Source organism: Fragaria vesca, linkage group LG4 (genome assembly GCF_000184155.1).
Source record: "Fragaria vesca subsp. vesca linkage group LG4, FraVesHawaii_1.0, whole genome shotgun sequence".
NCBI lineage: Eukaryota > Viridiplantae > Streptophyta > Magnoliopsida > Rosales > Rosaceae > Fragaria > Fragaria vesca.
In genome coordinates, this window is record NC_020494.1 from 15,135,999 (window position 1) to 15,155,644 (window position 19,646).

The following is a 19,646-nucleotide window of genomic DNA, read 5'->3' on the forward strand; positions in this document are numbered from 1 at the left end:
TGTGTAATTATATGAAGCTTGTGGGATTTGTACTAAGCAAATTGTTAGATTGTTTGTCCATATATAATACCTGACGTACGTTCATGAATAAGGTTAATAACCTGATATGAAGAAGCCATCTCCAATTGGACTTGGAACAAACCTCTAATTAAATCATTTAACAATAAGAGTTACTCACACCATGAAATCTTTCTTCAGTGAGGGAGCATAATTGCTATAATTCTTTCACACATAAACTTGGTTGAGTGTTGAGTATAGCACACGAATTAGCAGAAGAAAATATTTTACTATTGGAAGTTTGTAATGATATATATAACTGAAAAATAAATTATGGAAATTAATCCATGTAGGAGATGATGTGGTAGTGCCACATCATTTGGGATAGAGTTTTGGTATAAATTTTTGGTGTCTTAAGCATTTTCCTAGTTTCATTCATATTCCAATTCTATGTGATAAGTAAACAACTCAATGAAATTGAAATCTTCACATACTATTTCATTCCGTCTTCCATTTTTTCCATTTTTGGTGTCTTAAGCATTTTCCTAGTTTCATTCATATTCCAATTCTATGTGATAAGTAAACAACTCAATGAAATTGAAATCTTCACATACTATTTCATTCCGTCTTCCATTTTTTCCATCTCCCATTCCAAATAAATTTATTCCAAGTAAGTAAACGTGTCATTAATTTATTAAAACAAAACTTGAGATTTATCGAATTTTCATGTAACTTCTAAAGTTTGAAATTCATACGAGTAATTTTGTATTTAGAAGTTAAATTATTAGAGTGGATTGATAATTTAGTTTTGGTTTTTCAATAGCTCCTATCATGAGAAGAATTGCCAATTATAATGTTTGGTACTTCCATACCGGCATACCTTCATCATGATACCATTGATACATATACACACAAACACAGACTATCTTAAAACCATGATGAATATAGGGACTCAACTGCAGCAGTAAATTGTAGGCATGAGCTCTCTTTCATAATGAAGTATTGCAATAGATGATATTGGTGAGTTTGAGACCTCAAGATTGCAGCATACATAGGTTAAGCTCAACAAAAACAATAAATGGTCAACATGAGTAGCATGTGAAGTCATGCCCTAGGACTGTAGAGCAGGGAGAGCTGATCAAGATAATGGAGTATGAACACCAAGGCCTATGATGTAATATGACATAGTCGTTATGATTGTTATCTGATTCTAACCTAGAGCATGTTCTCTTTGCAAGCCTGCTGTAGACCAATCAAGCAACCTAGCTAGTAAGAATTCAGTTCATCCTAGTTGAATATGTTAGGCACATGCATATGTTATTCCTAAATCTTAGTTATCCAACTTCTTTGTTATGTTAGAAAACTCTTTTTTTTTTCTTTTTTTTTTCTAAAATGTTAGAAAACTCTTTGAGATTATAAAATCTATTATGTATTCCGTAGAGTGTATAATAACTCGTAATAAGATGAGAATATAAACAATAATGTATTCATAGAGTTTTTGTTTTTGCTGTTAAAGATCTTCCTCTGAACACATTACTTCAGTTAAGTAAGATTCTCCAAATGCAGAAGTACCTCCAAAGAAGTGGGTGGTGTGGTCTTCATGATGCCCATACAGCAGATCACATTTTCCTCTGAGTTCAAATATTATAAAATCCAGAATATGAACAAGGGGTTGATATGGGTATTCTGTCCTATAAAAATTGGTTTGGGGTCCAGTCTGTTTCCTTGACTATTCCAACCTACTAAACTTGGATATCTCAACCTCAATAAACAAATGAAAATAGAAACTCACAAAACTCTTGAGTGGAATTGCACATTTTCATGAAAATGAGTAAATTCTCATTGTGAGGGCGTAGGATTGGTTTTTGTTTTTTGTTTTTTGTTTTGGTTAATTTGCTGGTCTGTGTCTTCGTTAGACCTTTCAACCTTTTTTAATCTCACAAATTTTGTGTTTACCATTTCCTTCAAGAGCACACTGATCACTTGTCCCCCCTATAATCATAATCAGAAATCACTTTTATATTTTACTAATCCAAATTAGATGTTTGACTAACAAACCCCAAACAGGGTCTTGTTTTTCTTTAATATTGCTGTGATTTTCTGATTATCTGTCACCCTCGGACCACATTTAGACATCCCTATAGTGAGTTAAGAAAATCACTAAACAAATAAAAAGAGAGAAATTTGAAGAAACAGCAAAGAAAGCTTGAAAATTTCTGATGCTTGTGTTTTACTGTATGTGAAGGAAGGAAGGGCATTTGCCTCAATACCTACCACTGACAACTCCACCCCTTCTTCTCTTATTAACCCCACCACCACCTCCATTTGCTCCTCCCAGAATTACATGTGCCTCTCTCTCCTCTCTTCTCCATTCTCCTTGGACTCTGCACAAACACACATACATTAGGCTCTGTGCTTTGTGAGTTTCTCAATAACAGAGACAGTGTTGTGCGGTCTGTCTGAGCTTTGATTCAGGTACCCATTTGCCCAATTGGGAAAACCCAGAAAGCTGAGCCCAAGATATCACATTTTGTCTTTTGGAGATTTTTGGCAATGGGGTTGATTTGGGTGTGTGGAAAGTGCCTCATTTCCAAGTTGGGTTCTTTCTGGGTTCTTTCAGTGAAAGAGATCTAGGGGTTTGATTTTGGTTCTTACCTGTGGAGGAGGCTGAGGAGAGCTTTCAGTTTCAGTTTAAGGAAAGGTATCAATTTTGAAAGCTTTCAGTATCTGGAGCTCTTAGTGTTTGGTTAATTCCTTGTTACTGTTGGATAAGTTTTTTCTTCTATATCAGGAAGATAAAAGGAAGTGAAAACCTGGAAATATTTACTGTTTCTGTTGTTGTTGTTGTCTAGCATAGATATTGAAAATCTCATCACATTTTAACTTTTATATGGTAATGTAGAACTGGACTGGACTAAGCCAATGGGTGTTATTTAGGGTAGTAAGTTTCTACAGTACTGCTGGTTTGCTTTGGAACAAAGTGATCAAAGTTTTAGTCTTTAGTGGTTGTATGTGTATTGGCTAATGTGAAATGTTTACAGAAAATGTACTAGTTAGTTATGATGGTAGTACGGCTGAAAGGAGAAAACTTTAAGCATTTTTCTTGCTTTTCCTTTGGTTTGTGCTTTGCTGTGTGCCAATTTCCATCCGGGTTGTCTTTGGGAGATTTCATATTGGGGTTGAGTCTGTTTGCCTAATCACTTTGGTTTCTGCTCTCTCTGAGGTATTGCTTTGGTTCTTTCCCTCTCTACAGTTTGTTTGATTGATGGTCTCAGTCACTGCTTTCGTTGTTGTACTTATGCTTTGATTTATGGATATGCATATTTATGTTTGTAAGGGAAAAATTCATTGGCATTACTGTGTAGAACTTGGGCTTCTAAGTTTCTCTGAATATGAACTTGAAGGAGATGAAACATTAGTGGCATGAGCAATTAAACTCGTGAACAAAATGCTGAAAATGAAACCGTTGGATCTTGAGTACAAAATTGGGAGTTTCTTATCTGTTTTGCTTTGATCTTTGCAGGGAGCTTTATATCGGCAAAGAAATGGCATCTGATCTTAATGCTGAACTGGCCAAGAAGACATTTGTTTTTGGCTTAAAAGTTTGGGTATTAACAGGGATCCTTGTGGGAGTATTTATTGTGATGATTCTACTGGTGCTATCAATTTGTCTTACTTCACGAAAGAAATCCAGAAAGTCGAATGACATGCTTCCTCTTAACCAAATTCCAAATGTTTCAAGGGAAATCAAAGAGATTAGGGTCGATCAAGCTTCAGCGAATAACCACCGTGGTGCTTTCCTCACCCTTAATGAGAAATTCAGTGACAGAGAATCAGAGAAAGTTTTGATTCATAAAAATGGAGATAGTAGCAGTCGATCAGGCTCATTTAACAAAACAGAGAAGGAAAATGTTGGCTCTCAATCTGGAGATGAGAGTGGTGCAGGGTCAGTTTATGCGCAGAAGCCATCTTCACATCCTATAACTGCCCCTTCACCTCTTTGTGGTCTACCCGAGTTCTCTCACCTTGGTTGGGGTCACTGGTTTACACTAAGGGATCTTGAATTTGCAACAAACCGGTTTTCGAAGGAAAATGTCATTGGTGAGGGTGGATATGGAGTTGTTTATCGCGGTAATCTGATTAATGGAACTCCTGTGGCTGTGAAGAAGCTACTCAACAACCTGTAAGATGATTGTTTCACTAGCTCCTTATTTTTCTGTTCTTCTAAATTTGCTTTTTTATTATAGTTTTGTGATTTTTGGTCATAACATATGTTTTTTTTTTATTCACTCATATCGCAGAGGACAAGCAGAGAAGGAATTTAGAGTGGAAGTTGAGGCTATTGGGCATGTGAGACACAAAAACTTGGTTCGCCTTCTGGGATACTGCATCGAAGGCACCCATAGGTACCATCTTTTTTAATTTTATTATCATAATATTCACTGTAGCATCTCATATGACATATTTATAGGTACTTTTGGTCATATATCTATATAATGAATTCAAACTGATATGCATGTTCAATATACCTATATACATGCAAATTCAATTTGTTTGAGAGAGAGAGCGAGGGAGCCGATACCGAGAGAAGTGGTTTAGTTTTTTACATGAGACATTATGGCCCTGATAACAAATTAAACCCGTGTTATTTCAGGATGCTGGTTTATGAGTATGTCAACAATGGAAATTTGGAGCAATGGCTTCATGGAGCTATGCGACATCATGGATATCTAACATGGGAGGCGCGCATGAAAGTTCTCCTTGGCACTGCTAAAGCGTAAGTCTGCATGCCCCTTATTTTGAATTGGTTGTCTTTGTTTCCCATCAAAAAAATTGTTTTGCCTTTGTCGATTATCTCCATCTGAATCATTTCTGTGTTGCAGGCTGGCTTATTTGCATGAGGCCATTGAGCCAAAAGTAGTGCATCGAGATATCAAATCAAGTAATATCTTGCTTGATGATGACTTCAATGCTAAGATATCTGACTTTGGTCTGGCAAAGATGCTAATGGCTGGAAAGAGCCATATCACGACTAGAGTTATGGGTACCTTCGGGTTAGTAACTCTTTACTGACCAACTACTTGCAGACTATTTGTTCGAAGATTTTTTATATTGGTAGGAATTATTGCCACAAGTTAAGAGGCATGAAAATCTCATATGTTCCTTTCCCTACTTTATTTCAGATATGTGGCCCCCGAATATGCCAATTCTGGCCTTTTAAATGAGAAGAGTGACGTTTATAGCTTTGGGGTTGTGATTTTGGAAGCAATTACTGGAAGAGATCCAGTGGATTATGGTCGGCAAGCACAAGAGGTATACAATAAATGTTACTTTTTTCAAGTGAGAACTTTTTTTGTTCTGTTTCCTTTTGAAATGTGAAAGTGAGAACTTTGATATTATGAAATTAATGCACTTTATTTCTGTTATATTTTAGTCGGTAGTCACGGTTATTCTGAAACCCATTGGGTGGCTGATGCAGGTAAATTTGGTAGACTGGCTCAAGATGATGGTTGGAAGTCGGCGTTCAGAGGAGGTGGTGGATCCAAATATTGAGACCAGGCCATCGACAAGCGCCCTTAAACGAGCCCTCTTGACTGCATTGAGGTGTGTAGATCCTGATTCTGATAAAAGACCAAAGATGGGTCAAGTTGTTCGCATGCTTGAATCCGAGGAATATCCTGTACTTCGAGAGGTATGTTTGTGAAATTATATTTAAACTCACAAGGGCCTGATTATTTGCCATGTTTCTGAGTTTTTACTTTCCACCATGGAAATAATGGACAAACAATGAGAGCAGACCTTACTTACAATGTGAAACATAATGTTTTTATTTAGAGTCCTTCTGTCCTTGGGTTTTTGCTTTTTGGTACCGACTTTCCATCTTTATACTTCTAAGCTTTACTAGAAGAGTTCATAAGTTGATTTATCTACTGTGACTTGGTAGGATCGAAGACGCCGAAAGAGTCAAGCAAGCAATGTGGAGGGCGAGTCTCAGAAAGAGAATTCTGATACAGACAGGAGTGACAATCCAGATACAAGGGCCGACACCAAAAAAAACAATCGAACATAGGCAATTGGACAAATCAATGATAAATCACAGGGGAGTACAAGCAAACATGTTACGTTCTTGTCGAGCATTCATACTCTTGGACCTGCCTGAGATGAGGGAAATGAAGCAGAAAGAGGAATTTTTTTTCCCTATTAAATATATAAACCTACTTATAGATATTGGAGAGATGATGATTGTGTATCGAGTTGCGATAGAAGGGACATCTTGGCTACTCGGGGTGTACAGTTCGGATTTTTCTTTGTTTTTGCTCTCAGGTGATTGTAGTTCATGAGATATTTGTATGTTTTGCCCTTTGTTGAAGGAAAAGATTTGGAGACAAAGTTTACATATATTGTTAGCATTCCCCGAAGTTGCTTGTCAAACAATGCTGAAGGAAAATAAAAACCATAGAAATGCCATACAATTGCCAACTTCATGTGAGGGTTGCATGTGATGTGGATATGAAGGCTGAGGTTGCAGATCATGTGACTCGAATTCATGTTAAGCACGGGAAGGTTTCTTCAGATCCATGACCTGAACAACTTCATAACCTCAAAATAAAGGATTTCTATTAAAAAGGTCACAGACTCAGCATACTATGTTTTGCTATTAAATGATTCACTTGTTTCAGAATCTGTAAAGCTTCTACGGCCATCAACTTACATGCTGATTTTTTAAAAATAGACAATTTAGTATGGTCTGATGCAGCGCTGTCGAATAAGCAAGGCCAAATCTGTAGTCGAATCAATGTGAATAACAATGTTGAAGGCTTTGATGACTGATAGGAGTAATATGATAGTACATGATCTCTACAGAACTATGTTAAAGCTGGCAACAAATATTGTCCGCTAGACAGATTGACAAGTTGGGGAATACACAAGTTTCTTGTTTCAATGGGCAGGACCAGACCGAGCATTCAATAGAGGCTGTAGAGCCTTGACCACAATGCTCATGTTTGGCCGAAAATCAGCTTCATATTGGACGCACAAGGCAGCAACAGCAGCCAACTGGTTCAAACACATACAAATAAAAAGCTCAGTACCACCAAGATTTATTAATTTTCATCATACAGTATTAAAGATCCGAACAGAACAAATCATGTGTATTTAAGTATGTGTGTGTTCCCCATTACCTTTGCAACTGCCTTGGGAGGGTAATCACCATTGAGTCTAGCATCAGCGCACTGCTTCACCTTGTCCTCACTCAGTTTAGGTGTAGCCTAATAGAATCAAAGCCATAAAATCAGCTTGAATGAAAAATGCAAGGATCAACAAAGAAGAACTAGAATGAAATTAGTACCCAAGTCACAAGGCTCTGTTGGCCACGTGGCAATGTATGATCAACAGGTTTACGGCCAGTTAGGAGTTCAAGCAAGACAACACCAAAGCTGTAGACGTCACTTTTTGAACTCAACTGTCCAGTCATTGCATACCTGCCAACCATTCAAAATCATATAAAAGAATTACGCGCAGTTTCAGTGTCTTTTAAGGTGTCTACTATCAAATGGCAATTGCAAGAGAGAATATGCCACATCATAATTTTGAGCATACATGAAGTGATTTCATAAGCACATCAAGGAAGAACTTACTCTGGAGCATGATAACCAAATGTCCCAAGAACACGAGTGGAATGAAGACGAGCTGCCATATCAGGGGCTTGATTTGACAGATCAAAATCAGCAATCTTTGCAATGTCATCTTCAAAAAGCAATATATTGCAGGACTTAATATCACGATGGATTATATGGGGCTGAGCCTTTTCATGTAGATATTCAAGTCCTCTTGCTGCTCCAACCGCGATTTTAACCCTTTGTGTCCATGACAGAACTGGACCTGGAACTGACCCTTTGACACCTTTCCGTCCTGAAGCGCCAGATTAAGGAACAAAGTTTTATTATTAGAGAGGAGAAGGAATATATCATACAATCAACTTCAGAAGAAATATATGGATATACCACCTAAGAGCACTTTTAAGAGGCCAAACAACTAGTTTAGTAGAGTCTAGTTTATGAGACATGCAAAAAGCAAGAGGTAGAAAGCACTTGTGCTCACTAAAAGCACTAGGCTTCATTGTACACTAAGTTATCATCACAGCGACTCTAAAACTTCTATTAATCAATCAAAATTTTCAAAACATAAAAATCTCAGCAAACATGCAATTTTAGTCAATTTTAGAAAAAGTGAATCGTGTGCTCCTCTCGAATTTCAAGATTAAAGGAGGGTATACACAAATTCAAACAAGAGGAAACAGTGGTACGTTGACAATATATGACGTTCGAATAGCATTGGACAATATCACTTACCATGAAGAATATCATGAAGGGACCCATTAGGAGCATACTCATAGGCAAGGAGACGCAGAGGGCCATCAATACAATAACCAACAAGCTCAACAACATTTTCATGTTTTAGTCTTGATACCATGGAGACCTATAAAAATACGCTCCAAGCTTTAGAGAAAATAAAAATAAAATTGCATACCATATTCAAATACCAAACAAGAAGCATTACCATAGAACTAACCTGTGACAAAAATTCTTGGTGTGGTTGTTTACTGGCATCCAGCTTTTTAATAGCAGCAGCAGGCCCACTTTTAAGAACACCGTAATATACTCTTCCATATGAACCCTCACCAATTAAGGCCTTCGTGCCAAAATTATCAGTCAGATCTTTCAATTCATCTACTGGAATGGCAGCAACAGCAATGGGTTGTATATTAACAATCTGAGTATCCCTCTGTGCAGCTTCTCTGGGATGGTAGCCATTGCCTAGAGTATAATCATGTAGTTTTGTATCAATCAAATAAGAAGCCACAAATGACTAACAGCTAAACAGAGATAAAAAAAAAAGGGTGATAACTTCCAACGCACTCGTGATCAAAAGCTTGCAAATTTACTAAAATATGGAACAATATATGTTCCTCAACACTCAAGCCAATGAAATGTGAAAGAGTGGCTTCACAACCTGCACGTCACCCCCCTAATATAAAGCTATAAACCCTCCAATATAATGACTTACCTGCTGAGCCATGCGGTACAAATAGTCCATGATCCGCAGCTGTATTGGTATCATCTTGTACACAACAACTGAAGCAGCCCATGATATTATCTTCTGAAAAAAAGCAGTTGAAGATCAATTATTACCATTTTCTCAGATAAACAGTGCATGATAACATTCTTAAAGGGATCATGTACAAGGTCAATCTGATAGTGGTCTAAATTCTCAATCAAATCAAGAGGCTTTGACTAGAAGCAAAGTCATTTGCAATAACTTCCAGTAGCGATGTCACGGAAAAAAAATATATATATACACACACAAAACTTAGTTTGAATCCCCTTTTATGTACATAATCAAAACATGAAAAATACTTCACCCAGTTTCTTCCTTTAACTATACATGTCAGGCTTGCCAATGACCCAAAACAATAAGAAAAGGAAATCTTCATCTAAAAACTCAAATCCATCAACAAGTTCAATACTTGATCAAAGTTTGGAATTCAGAATTCTCACACATTTTCATAAAACAACTACACAACACAAAATCCGACTTTTTTGGTTCCTCCATGCTTCTCTTCCATCAACAAAAAGCATACACAAAACAATCAACAAGTAAAACAAGTCACAAATGCAAAAGATGCATCCAAGTACAAACTCAAGACATGATAAGCAGCAAACCAAATTCAGGGTCTGTATGCAAACAAACAGAGAGAACAGTATTCAAAGAGAAGAAAGATCTCACCTTTGGTGTGTTCAGATGGTTCTGGGAATTGGGTTTTGACTACAAGTGTTGGATTGAAGTGAGGAAAGTGAAGCAGGCTTTGGTTTCGCAGAGGAAGAAGGGTCTGAGTCAGCAGTTAAAAGCAGGATGACATGCAAATAGGAAGAAGCGTTCTGTGTCTGTTTTCCTTCATTGACTAATATGTAAAGGGAACAAGACAGCCTTGAGATATTTGCGTTTTTCACTTTACTTTGTAATAAAGTCTTCCTTCATCTTCAACCAACTTGGTAACTGTCAAAACCACCCAACCCAAGCAAGATTTTGTAAACTTTTACCATCTCAGGTTTTTTTTTACTTTTTCTTACTGTTAAAAGCACATTTTTCCTTTTCAAATAACAAATTTTTTCTTTTATGAGTTCCGCACTAAGATACGTATTTCCGTTCAGTAATAGAGCTAGAAGCATCTGTTAATAATTGTGGAGATCACTTATTGTAAATCTCAAGCCTGTGACATTTTACAAGCATAATCGCTTCAAACCTCAAAGATTAGAGAAAAAATTTCCAAGAAGAAAATGTCATAACTTAATAACTTTGACAACAACAGAACAACAGAGTGGAAAAAAAGGGTGTTTAGTTGCTGGAAGTGGTTGGCTTATGGTGTAAACTCCAACTTGTATGTGATTACTATATATTATGATGGACAACAACTTTGTTTTTGGTACTATGTATTAATAAAATTAACGATCCAATTATGGAAAGCTGGGCAATTATTCCTAATTCTTTGCTCATGTCCTTGGCCTCTGTCTCCTACTATGCACATGTGAGTTCTTTAGTCATCATCATATATTCAATGGTTTTGAATGGAACTTTGAGTTGCAAGGGTGTCCCTAATTCTCTGTTCTCTCATAATTTTGCATCTATGTTCATCCCAGATCCAATAAACCCTCTTCAAGTCTTCATGTCCTTTGTTTGTAACTCTTCTTTACATTTTTATTTGCACCTCTTGTGTCATCCCAAGTGAGTGTATGCAAATAAATTTCTGATGTGAAAATACTACCCTGCTTGCTGCTCATGCACGGATGTCTCGGGTTTTTGGTTCTTCTAATCTTGTACCAAGTTTGACCCTTGAATTTGTGGAGGGTCTCACTTCATTGTTCGGAAAATTACATTGGTCGTGCATGTCTAAAATTACAGATAAGAAAACTTAAAAACAAATTTTTAAGAGTTACACCATTCTGAAATGGAACCGAACAGTTTTTTTTTTTATAATTTTTTTTTCTTCAAAAGATCTTAATTGTGCACAATGTACGGAGTCGTATTTGGGTTTGCCGAATGTTATCGTTTACTGCAGAGGTCACACTGGCATTTGTCGGAGATGACGTCTCTTCGATAACGACTTGAACAAGGGTGATGAGGCCCTGATCGTGCCGGAATGGAAACTAGATGTGGTCACTTGGGAGTCCAAAGTGAGCCCAAAGCCAACCTTTAGCCCAACTTGGGCCCAAAAGCAAACTCCAAGCCCAATTCAGCGGCCCGACGAGTGGTTGGGCGAAGTTGGCAGACAAAGACAGCAGGCTTTTATATAGTCAGGACTTTGTTTAGAGACTGAAAAAGACAAAGATTGAAAAAGTAGCACGGAGATGAGTAAAAAGACTTTTCACTGACGCGATTGAGGGCCACGCTCTTTTTATATATATTAGTATTTATACCCGCGAAACTCACATGTAGAAGATATCGTTAGTAGGTGGTTACTTTTTTCTTTTCTCATTTGTAGCTGTTTTTTATTTTTATGAAGTCAGTGGGTAGTGGTGAGTTTCTTGTTGCAAAGAAGTTTTTTGTTGCAGTTAGAACTCTTAACTTCACAATTTCCACAATAATCTACTCTATTTTTGATATTTTATTTTCTTTTTTCTTTTTACTATAATGTCCAATTTATGTAATTTTTTTAATCAAGCACAATAAAGATAATTTAAGAAGAACATAATTTGGTGAAACTTTTGAGGGCTTCCTTTTATAGTAGTAGAGAACTAGAGATACAATATACAAGGGAAAAATGGACTAAAATGGGACCAAATTAGTATTAAATAGGTATTTTCTCTATATAAGATCCTCCAATCCGATCACAGCAATTCAGGTGACCACATACACCTTTTGTAACAGATAGATCATAGTGGTCAACGTTAACGTTTAAAAAGCCAGGTTTAAGGGGTAAATAAATGGTTCTATTTGGTTGAAGGGTTGTAAACCAAAAAAAAGAAGGGTAAAAAAATTCTGAAATGCGAGGCCGCTTGCTCTCACAACCGATGATTTTAGTCCTTGGTTTTGAATCATGAAGATTACCTAGCTGAATATTTGTCAATTATGGGTGATGCAATGGGCTAGAGGCAAGGAGTAAAATATCGACGATCATGAAAATTTCGATGGTTCGAAAAAAAAAATCTCGATGGATATATCGAGATAATATCGAATATCGATGGAAATTTTACCAAATTTTATCTAAAAGTTGTATATTTAACCAAAAATAGACTAAATATAAAATATCGAAAAGATATAAAAATTAATATTGGTAATTATAAAAAACAGAAATTTTAAGAAAATATTAAGGATATTTTAGATATTTTACTCTTGGCTAGAGGTAGCAAATCCATCTCAAGGTGGTGAACTCATCTTCTTTAGTGTGGTCATGTTCTAGGAATATGCGACATACAGAGTGGTCAAAGCCTCAAAGGCACATGAACTGGATCTAGGCATTCTTTGTTCCAACTTCCAAGAACGGCGTCGTTCGTTTTCAATTTTGTAATTCAATATTTCTTTTGCTTTTTGTTGTTTTGCTGTTTTAATTTATATAGTATACTTGGTTCGGTACGTATATATTGACACATACGAAAGAGATCAAGAAAAATATGATAGTCCAACTCCTATACCGTTTCAAAAATTGATGTTAATCCTCTAACCATAATACCATATTACATAAGAGCGTTTGTGAAGACAAGAGTTTATGTTAATCATTTCAATGTGTAATATGTGGACAAAGAGTTTCTAAGTCCATCATATCATGATTCCTATTGCACCGGAAACAAAGAAATTTGAGACCCTAATAAGAACAACTTAATTGGGATTAGTTTTATAAGCACCACTAAATAATAAAGAGTAAAATGCAGCGTCGGTACCTCGACTTTTGTGGCACGGTCAAAGTGGTACTCAGACTTTAAAAATTATCAATGTGATACCCAAATTTCTATTTCGCTACCAAGGAAAGGCCTGAGGCCAATTTCCGTAACTGTGTCGTTAGTTTGTTGACGTGGCGGACATGGGGTCCACCAAAAAAAGGTGTAATGACAAAAATAACCTTCTAACTCTCACCAGAACTGTTTTCCCTCCAAAAGCTCTAAATTTGTATTTTTCTGGGTATCACATTGATTAGTTCAGCAAAGTTTAGGCACTGCTGCTGTGTTTATCTGCTGACAAGGAATATTATACAATAGCTAGAAATGTAACATAGAAATCAAACATAGAATCAAAAAGGGCTGCCAATATCACTGAATTAAAACCAACATGAGAAACATATTATGCATCATAATTCAAGCTTAATTGGTTTCCAAAAACTCAAGGAACCACATTGTTTACAAAAAATTGATTACAAACCATGAAGAAGTACACATTATGTTTCTCTAATTTAAAAGCCAACACATTCACTTTAACACATTCACTTTGTAGAACCCCTTGCTGCATGATTTTGGCTGCTTTGAGTAGGAGGTTGTGTTGAAGCTGATGCACTACCATTTCCAGCAGAATTACCCTCCATTGCCAACTTCATTTTCTTCCGTCCCTTTTTAGACTTTATGACCTGGTCCTTGATAGGCTTTTATTCCTTGGGTGGGGCTGGTGCCCTTTGGACCTCTGGAACACAAACAAGACATTTCTAACACAATTCAACAACCATTTTTGGTTTCACTCTTCAACAAGATATTTCCAATACAATTCAACAACAACATTATTTTCAACAGTTAACAAAACATTTCAGCAATAGTTGGCTTCACAACAAGAACAACAATCAACGATCAACAATCAACAATCAGCAATCAACAATCACCACCACCAGATACATACTTTTGCTCTCACTCTTTTCTTAGTGCTTACTCCACCAGCAGATGTTCATTCTCCCTGTTTGAACAAAAAGAAAAAACAAGTTAAGAATTATACAGATTCATAAACAAATAAATTTCATATTAAATTCATAAACAAGTTGAGACTTTACTAGACACTTACTGTTTTAGCTGCTTTCTTGGCTTTTGTTATAGAACATCCAACCTTGTTGTGTCCTTGTTGGCCACAAAGTTTGCAAGTCATGGTAACACCAGTTTTAGGCAACTTCCCCTCAGTTGGAGCTACTGGTGCTAGGTTACCATTTTCTCTTTGTGATGGGATTCTCTTTTTCTTGGGCCTTCTAGGCAGCTTGTTAAATAAAGGAGGTGCAATTAGGTAGTCAACTGGTTCTCAATCATCCTCCCCGATAATGAGATTTATAACTGGGGTATAGGATTGCATATAGGTGGTAGACATGAGGCTGGTAATCATGACAATACAAGGCAGCCTCTTATTTCTTGAATCTTATGCAGCAAATGGCATGTATGCCACTGAGCTGCCACCTCTTGCAAGTACATGTATGAAGACCCAAATCCACTGCATGTTGGTTGTCATTCTCACCAAAACCAGTGACTTGGAATACAAACTCACCACCTCTATGTGCTTTATATTGTGTTGCTCTTTATCCAACCTTATCCAACATCTTCTTAATCCTTGGACCAACCACATCCTTCCACTTCTCACAAGTTACCCTTCTATTTGCATTCTTAACCATCATATCCATCCTAATCCTCTCTAACATAGCCAAAATAGGCTTATCCCTAGCAAGTAAAATGGAGGAGTTAAAAGACTCACACAAATTGTTGAGAAGTATGTCACAGTTGGTTTCCTCCTTAAAGAATGCTCTGCTCCAATGGCTTGGATTCTTGTCATCAAACTAGTCAATTGCTTTATCTTTTACCATCTTCATTTCATCCATGTGCTTGTTGAACCAAAGGACAGTGGTGCTCCTAGCTGCATTCCACATCAACTGTTTTAGGACCTCTCCCGGGTGTTTTTGCTTGAAATTGTTGTGGAGATGTCTCACACAGTGTCGATGCTCTGCATTGGGAAATAAAACTGTGCAATAACAAATGGCATGTTGGTTAGAAAAAATAGTTAACAAAATTTTTTTGAGAACAAAACAGTTACCTTTGAGTGCATTATCCAATCCCTTTTGTTTGTCAGTCATAAACACATAGCTACTATCTCTCTCAATCTTTACATCTTGCTGTCCAGGTTTCCTCGCTCTCTTTTTCAACCATAGAATATGCAATCAGAAAGGTCTCATTGTTTGCATCTATGCCAATTGCTGTTAGAAGCTGTCCAGGATGGTGCCTTTTGATGTGACATCCATCCAGCCCTATAAGAGGCCTGCATCCCTTCATCCACCCCTCTTTGCATGCTTGGAAGCATATGTACATCCTTTTGAATCTTCTTATTGGTCCATCCATCTCTGTCATAATCTCCATAGTGGATCCAGAATTGCTTCTCAAAAGCTCTTTTCTATATGCAGTCAACTTGTTGTATTGCTCTATGTAATAACCTTCAATCATCTTCCTTGCTGCCCTCTTACCCTTTGTGATGGTTTGCATGGGAATATCCATGTTATAGGTGTCCTCTATATGCTTATGTATCCCCTTCCTAGACCGGTCCTCATCCACCAACAATTTGTCATTTTCCTCCTGAGCTACCCTTTTATAAGTCAAGAAATGACTGGTTACCATAGGAGAGCAAATGTGATGGGGATTCAATGTCTTCACAACCATGTTATCTGGACCAAGATTTTTGACATTGTTTGCATACATGTAAAAAGGGCATCCCCATTGACATTTCACCTGCATCTTCGTCTTGGTATTTTTCTCAAACCACATGCATATTTAATTCCTAATTGCACACTCCCTAACAGCTTCTCTTAGTTGCTCAACATTAGGAAATAAAAGCTCTAGCCTAAAACTTGGATTTTTAATCTCCACAGATCTAATATAAGGGTAGAGTTTCATCTTATCCAACCTTGTAGGCATCTTGATTGGGTTCCCTTCCTCATCTTCTTCAGTCTCACTGCCAGCTAAGTTTTCCAACCAAGGTTCTAAAAAACGCTGGGCACTAGTCAGGCGGACAACGCCCAAAAGATTAATCCCAAAAGATTTTTGACATTGTTTGCATACATGTAAAAAGGGCATCCCCATTGACATTTCACCTGCATCTTCGTCTTGGTATTTTTCTCAAACCACATGCATATTTTATTTCTAATTGCACACTCCCTGACAGCTTCTCTTAGTTGCTCAACATTAGGAAATAAAAGCCCTAGCCTAAAACTTGGATTTTTAATCTCCACAGATTTAATATAATGGTAGAGTTTCATCTTACCCAACCTTGTAGGCATCTTGATTGGGTTCCCTTCCTCATCTTCTTCAGTCTCACTGCCAGCTAAGCTTTCCAACCAAGGTTCTAAAAAACGCTGGGCGTTAGTCGGGCGGACAACGCCCAAAAGATTAATCAGGGATTAGTCAGGGATTAATTGGGGATTAATCGGATTTGAATTTTTGTGTTTATTTTATTTTTTAATAACAAATAATTATATAAATACAATTATAATATAGTTTGCTCTCTTCACACGTGCACATGTCCCGTGCACCACGCCACCACTTTTTTTTTTTTTGAAAAGCACCACGCCACCTCTTGCTCCATCTTATCCCTTTCTCTCTCTCAATGAGACCACACATTTTTCTTTTCTTTCATTTTGTAACCCTGAATTTATCTGACAATCTTCAAGTTCTTATTTTTGTTCCAATTTCATTGTAATCCCTTTTCTCTCTCTTTGAATGTTCCCTATCCTGTTCATTCTATTCTCTTCTTGCGAAACTCTATGCAAAAACCCAGAAACTGAGATACTTGAAGATTGTCAGATAACTTAGATTGAAGACTTGCTAGATGTTGGGGGTTTACGACGAAACCTAGAAATCGATCACTGATCCGAGTTGAGTACCTCTACAGGATAGACCTCAACAGAAAACTGAAGAGTAACGAGATAGAGATTGTGCAGAGAAACTCGAGTGCAACCCAGATCCACAACTGGAGAAAGAGGGAGACAGAGGAAGAGAGGTGCAGCATATCTAGTTTAGCGTTTTAGGTTTGAGTCAAGACTAATCAGCCGGCCGTCCAGACCGCCTAGGCCGCCTGAGCGGCCGACTTTCTCTCAGCCTCCTAGCCCGGACGATTACACTGAAATCGGAACGGCTTGATGATGCCTAGCGCCTAGGCGGCCGACTTATCCGATTTTTAGAACCATGTTTCCAACCCATCTGAATTACAAACCTCATCTGAACAATAACCTTCATATCATATTTCTTCAAATTCTGGAACATCATCTGGGTCTGCAACTTTTTCATCAAACTCTGCATCATCAAATTCATCATGCTCCAATTCATAATCTAAATCGGTATACCAGTCACTTAACTCTGAATCATCAATGTCTTCTTCCCCTCCAGGCTGAAAGTGTTTTTTTTCCCTTATTCCTTGTGTTGTACCTTGTAGCTTCAGGCTTCCTCCCATATCCACTCTTGTTTGTATTTTTTCCTTTTACCAACAATGTTGTCTTCCCTTTTTTTTCCTTTTTCCTTTCCTTAACCTACCTTCCTCCCTAACCTACCTACTCTACGACGTAACCTTAACGTCGTCGTCCGTCCTACCTTTAAAACTTTAAGCCGTCCTAGAAGTAGTCCCGTCCCTTTTTCCTTTAACGACGACGACGTTCCTTTCCTTCCTTCCTTCCTTCCTTCCTCTCTCTCTNTCTCTCTCTCTCTCTCTCTCTCTCTCTCTCTCTCTCTCTNTCTTCTCTCTCTCTCTCTCTCTCTCTCTCTCTCTCTCTCTCTCTCTTTTTTCAGCCTCTTCTCTAACTGCTTTCTCTCTCTCTCTCTTCTAGTTTCTTCTTCTCTTCTGCTTCTCTTGCAATTGTCTCAATTTCTTCTCTGCTAAGTCCATTTTCAGCTTGGCTTTCTCTCAACTCAGTCTCTACTCTAGCTAAATCATCCAGCTCTTATCTTTCTCTCCTATTAGCTTCATCTCTCTCTCTTTCTGTCTTATCTCTTCAAGTTCTCTTGCCAGGTCATCTTTAAAACCAGGAGGCCAAGGTCTTCTGACACAATGTTTCACCCTTCTTCCTCTTTTCTAAGCTACTTTCTCACTGGACTGCTTAAATGTTGTTTCTTCACCCATGTGCAAATCACTCATAATATCAGACAAACCTGCAAAGATTCCTTGACTTGGTCCATACCTATTTACTTCCTCACCAGCCCTATTTACATCCTTAACAGGCCAATTTAATTCCTCACCAGCCCCATATACCTCCTCACCATCCCCATTTACATCATCCCTATCCCTATCCCCATCTAAGTCCACAACATCATCCAACTCAATTGCTGACCCTAAAATTTCCTGTAGTGGCACAACATCTACAACCACATCAAAATTTTGAAATCTTAGAGGCATTCCCTCTTTACTGCTATATAACTGACTTGCCATCAAATTAGCTTCAAAAGCAGCTCTCTCCTTATCTCTAGCAGTTTGGCTATTCAAAGGATTCTCCCAATCTAGGTCATCAGGCTTACAAAATCAGCTAGAGCTTCATGATACTTCATTTTCCCTCCACCTGTGATGTACACAGAAATCTACCTCTTCTTCTTTGGTATCACATTCACCATCTCTATTTCATCACCATCACTTTTTATCTGAATAAACCCCATATTTGCAGGGGTTTTTGGAACTTTGAAGTGATAGGATATTGGCTGCTCCCTATACCCTAATGTATATGCGATGTTGTTCATCTCCACCCATGAAATTTTCTCTAGATCCAACCCATCCAAATAAATCTTCCCCCCTGTTTTGTTGAACCTGGGTACCTTGTACTTCTTCGTGCCATCCAATTACTTGTTGAAATAACCTCCATGGAAAATCTCTGTGGTATACAAGTGTACTGGAACTGAAATTCAAACAATGTAGAGTATTGTAAGCATCTCCTTTTTGAATTGGTTTTCCAGATAAAAAAAAAAGCTGAAAAAAAACCCTAATTTGAAGTCTTCAACAATAGTCCAAGAAAAAAACCATTTAAAAACCCAGAACACATTGATCGATTACCTTCAATCCATTCTTTATTAACCACTAACCCGAAAATCCCTAAACTAAATAAATCTCTAATTCGAAGTTAACCAATTTTTAACCCTAAATTTGATGAACCTTTTGATTATACCAAGAGGAACAATACACGACGAAGACTAAGACAAGAGCTGGAAGAATACAAAAGAGAGATTCGAAAAGAGAGAAGAAACTTACTGTCTTGTATTGGGGGACCAGATTCTGTGAAAATCCCAAACATCTTTCTACTCTCCATGACTCTCTGCAGTCGAATCTCTTCAAAAGTAGTGAATCTCTACTTCCCTTCCCTTGATCGAATATTTCTGAGAAAATGTGGTGAACATGCAGGTGTGATTTAGATTAGGTTTCAGAGAAGGGAAGAGAAAAGGGAGTTCAAGAGGAGATGGGGGAGGGAAGTCGAGTTTTGACTCGATTTGGGTGCAGATTGTGTAAAATGTTGTTTTTGCCCTTTCTTTGGTGGACCTGATGCTGGCCATGTCAGCAAACAGACGACACTGTGACGGAAATTGGCCTCAGGCATTTCCTTGGTAGCAAAAACAAAGTTTGGGTATCACATTGATAGTTTTTAAAATTTGGGTACCACTTTAACTGTGCCACAAAAGTTG

At 37.6% G+C, this 19,646-nt stretch overlaps 2 protein-coding genes across 2 annotated transcripts; one reads left to right on the forward strand and one right to left on the reverse strand.

Moving 5' to 3' along the window:
- The first annotated feature begins 1,959 nt into the window (after positions 1 to 1,959).
- LOC101311270 (probable receptor-like protein kinase At5g18500-like) lies at positions 1,960 to 6,391 on the forward strand. Its single transcript, XM_004297033.1, has 8 exons — positions 1,960 to 2,698; positions 3,521 to 4,180; positions 4,299 to 4,403; positions 4,652 to 4,774; positions 4,881 to 5,051; positions 5,181 to 5,310; positions 5,477 to 5,689; positions 5,942 to 6,391. Exons 2-8 carry the CDS (start codon positions 3,543 to 3,545, stop codon positions 6,065 to 6,067), a joined length of 1,506 nt encoding a protein of 501 aa, XP_004297081.1. The 5' UTR covers positions 1,960 to 2,698; positions 3,521 to 3,542; the 3' UTR covers positions 6,068 to 6,391.
- A 107-nt stretch (positions 6,392 to 6,498) lies between these two features.
- Positions 6,499 to 9,987, reverse strand: LOC101311561 (pto-interacting protein 1-like). Its single transcript, XM_004297034.1, has 8 exons — positions 9,784 to 9,987; positions 9,064 to 9,156; positions 8,569 to 8,813; positions 8,349 to 8,475; positions 7,635 to 7,908; positions 7,346 to 7,478; positions 7,179 to 7,265; positions 6,499 to 7,053 (listed from the first exon to the last, which is right to left on the reverse strand). Exons 2-8 carry the CDS (start codon positions 9,143 to 9,145, stop codon positions 6,937 to 6,939), a joined length of 1,065 nt encoding a protein of 354 aa, XP_004297082.1. The 5' UTR covers positions 9,146 to 9,156; positions 9,784 to 9,987; the 3' UTR covers positions 6,499 to 6,936.
- Positions 9,988 to 19,646: the final 9,659 nt, after the last annotated feature.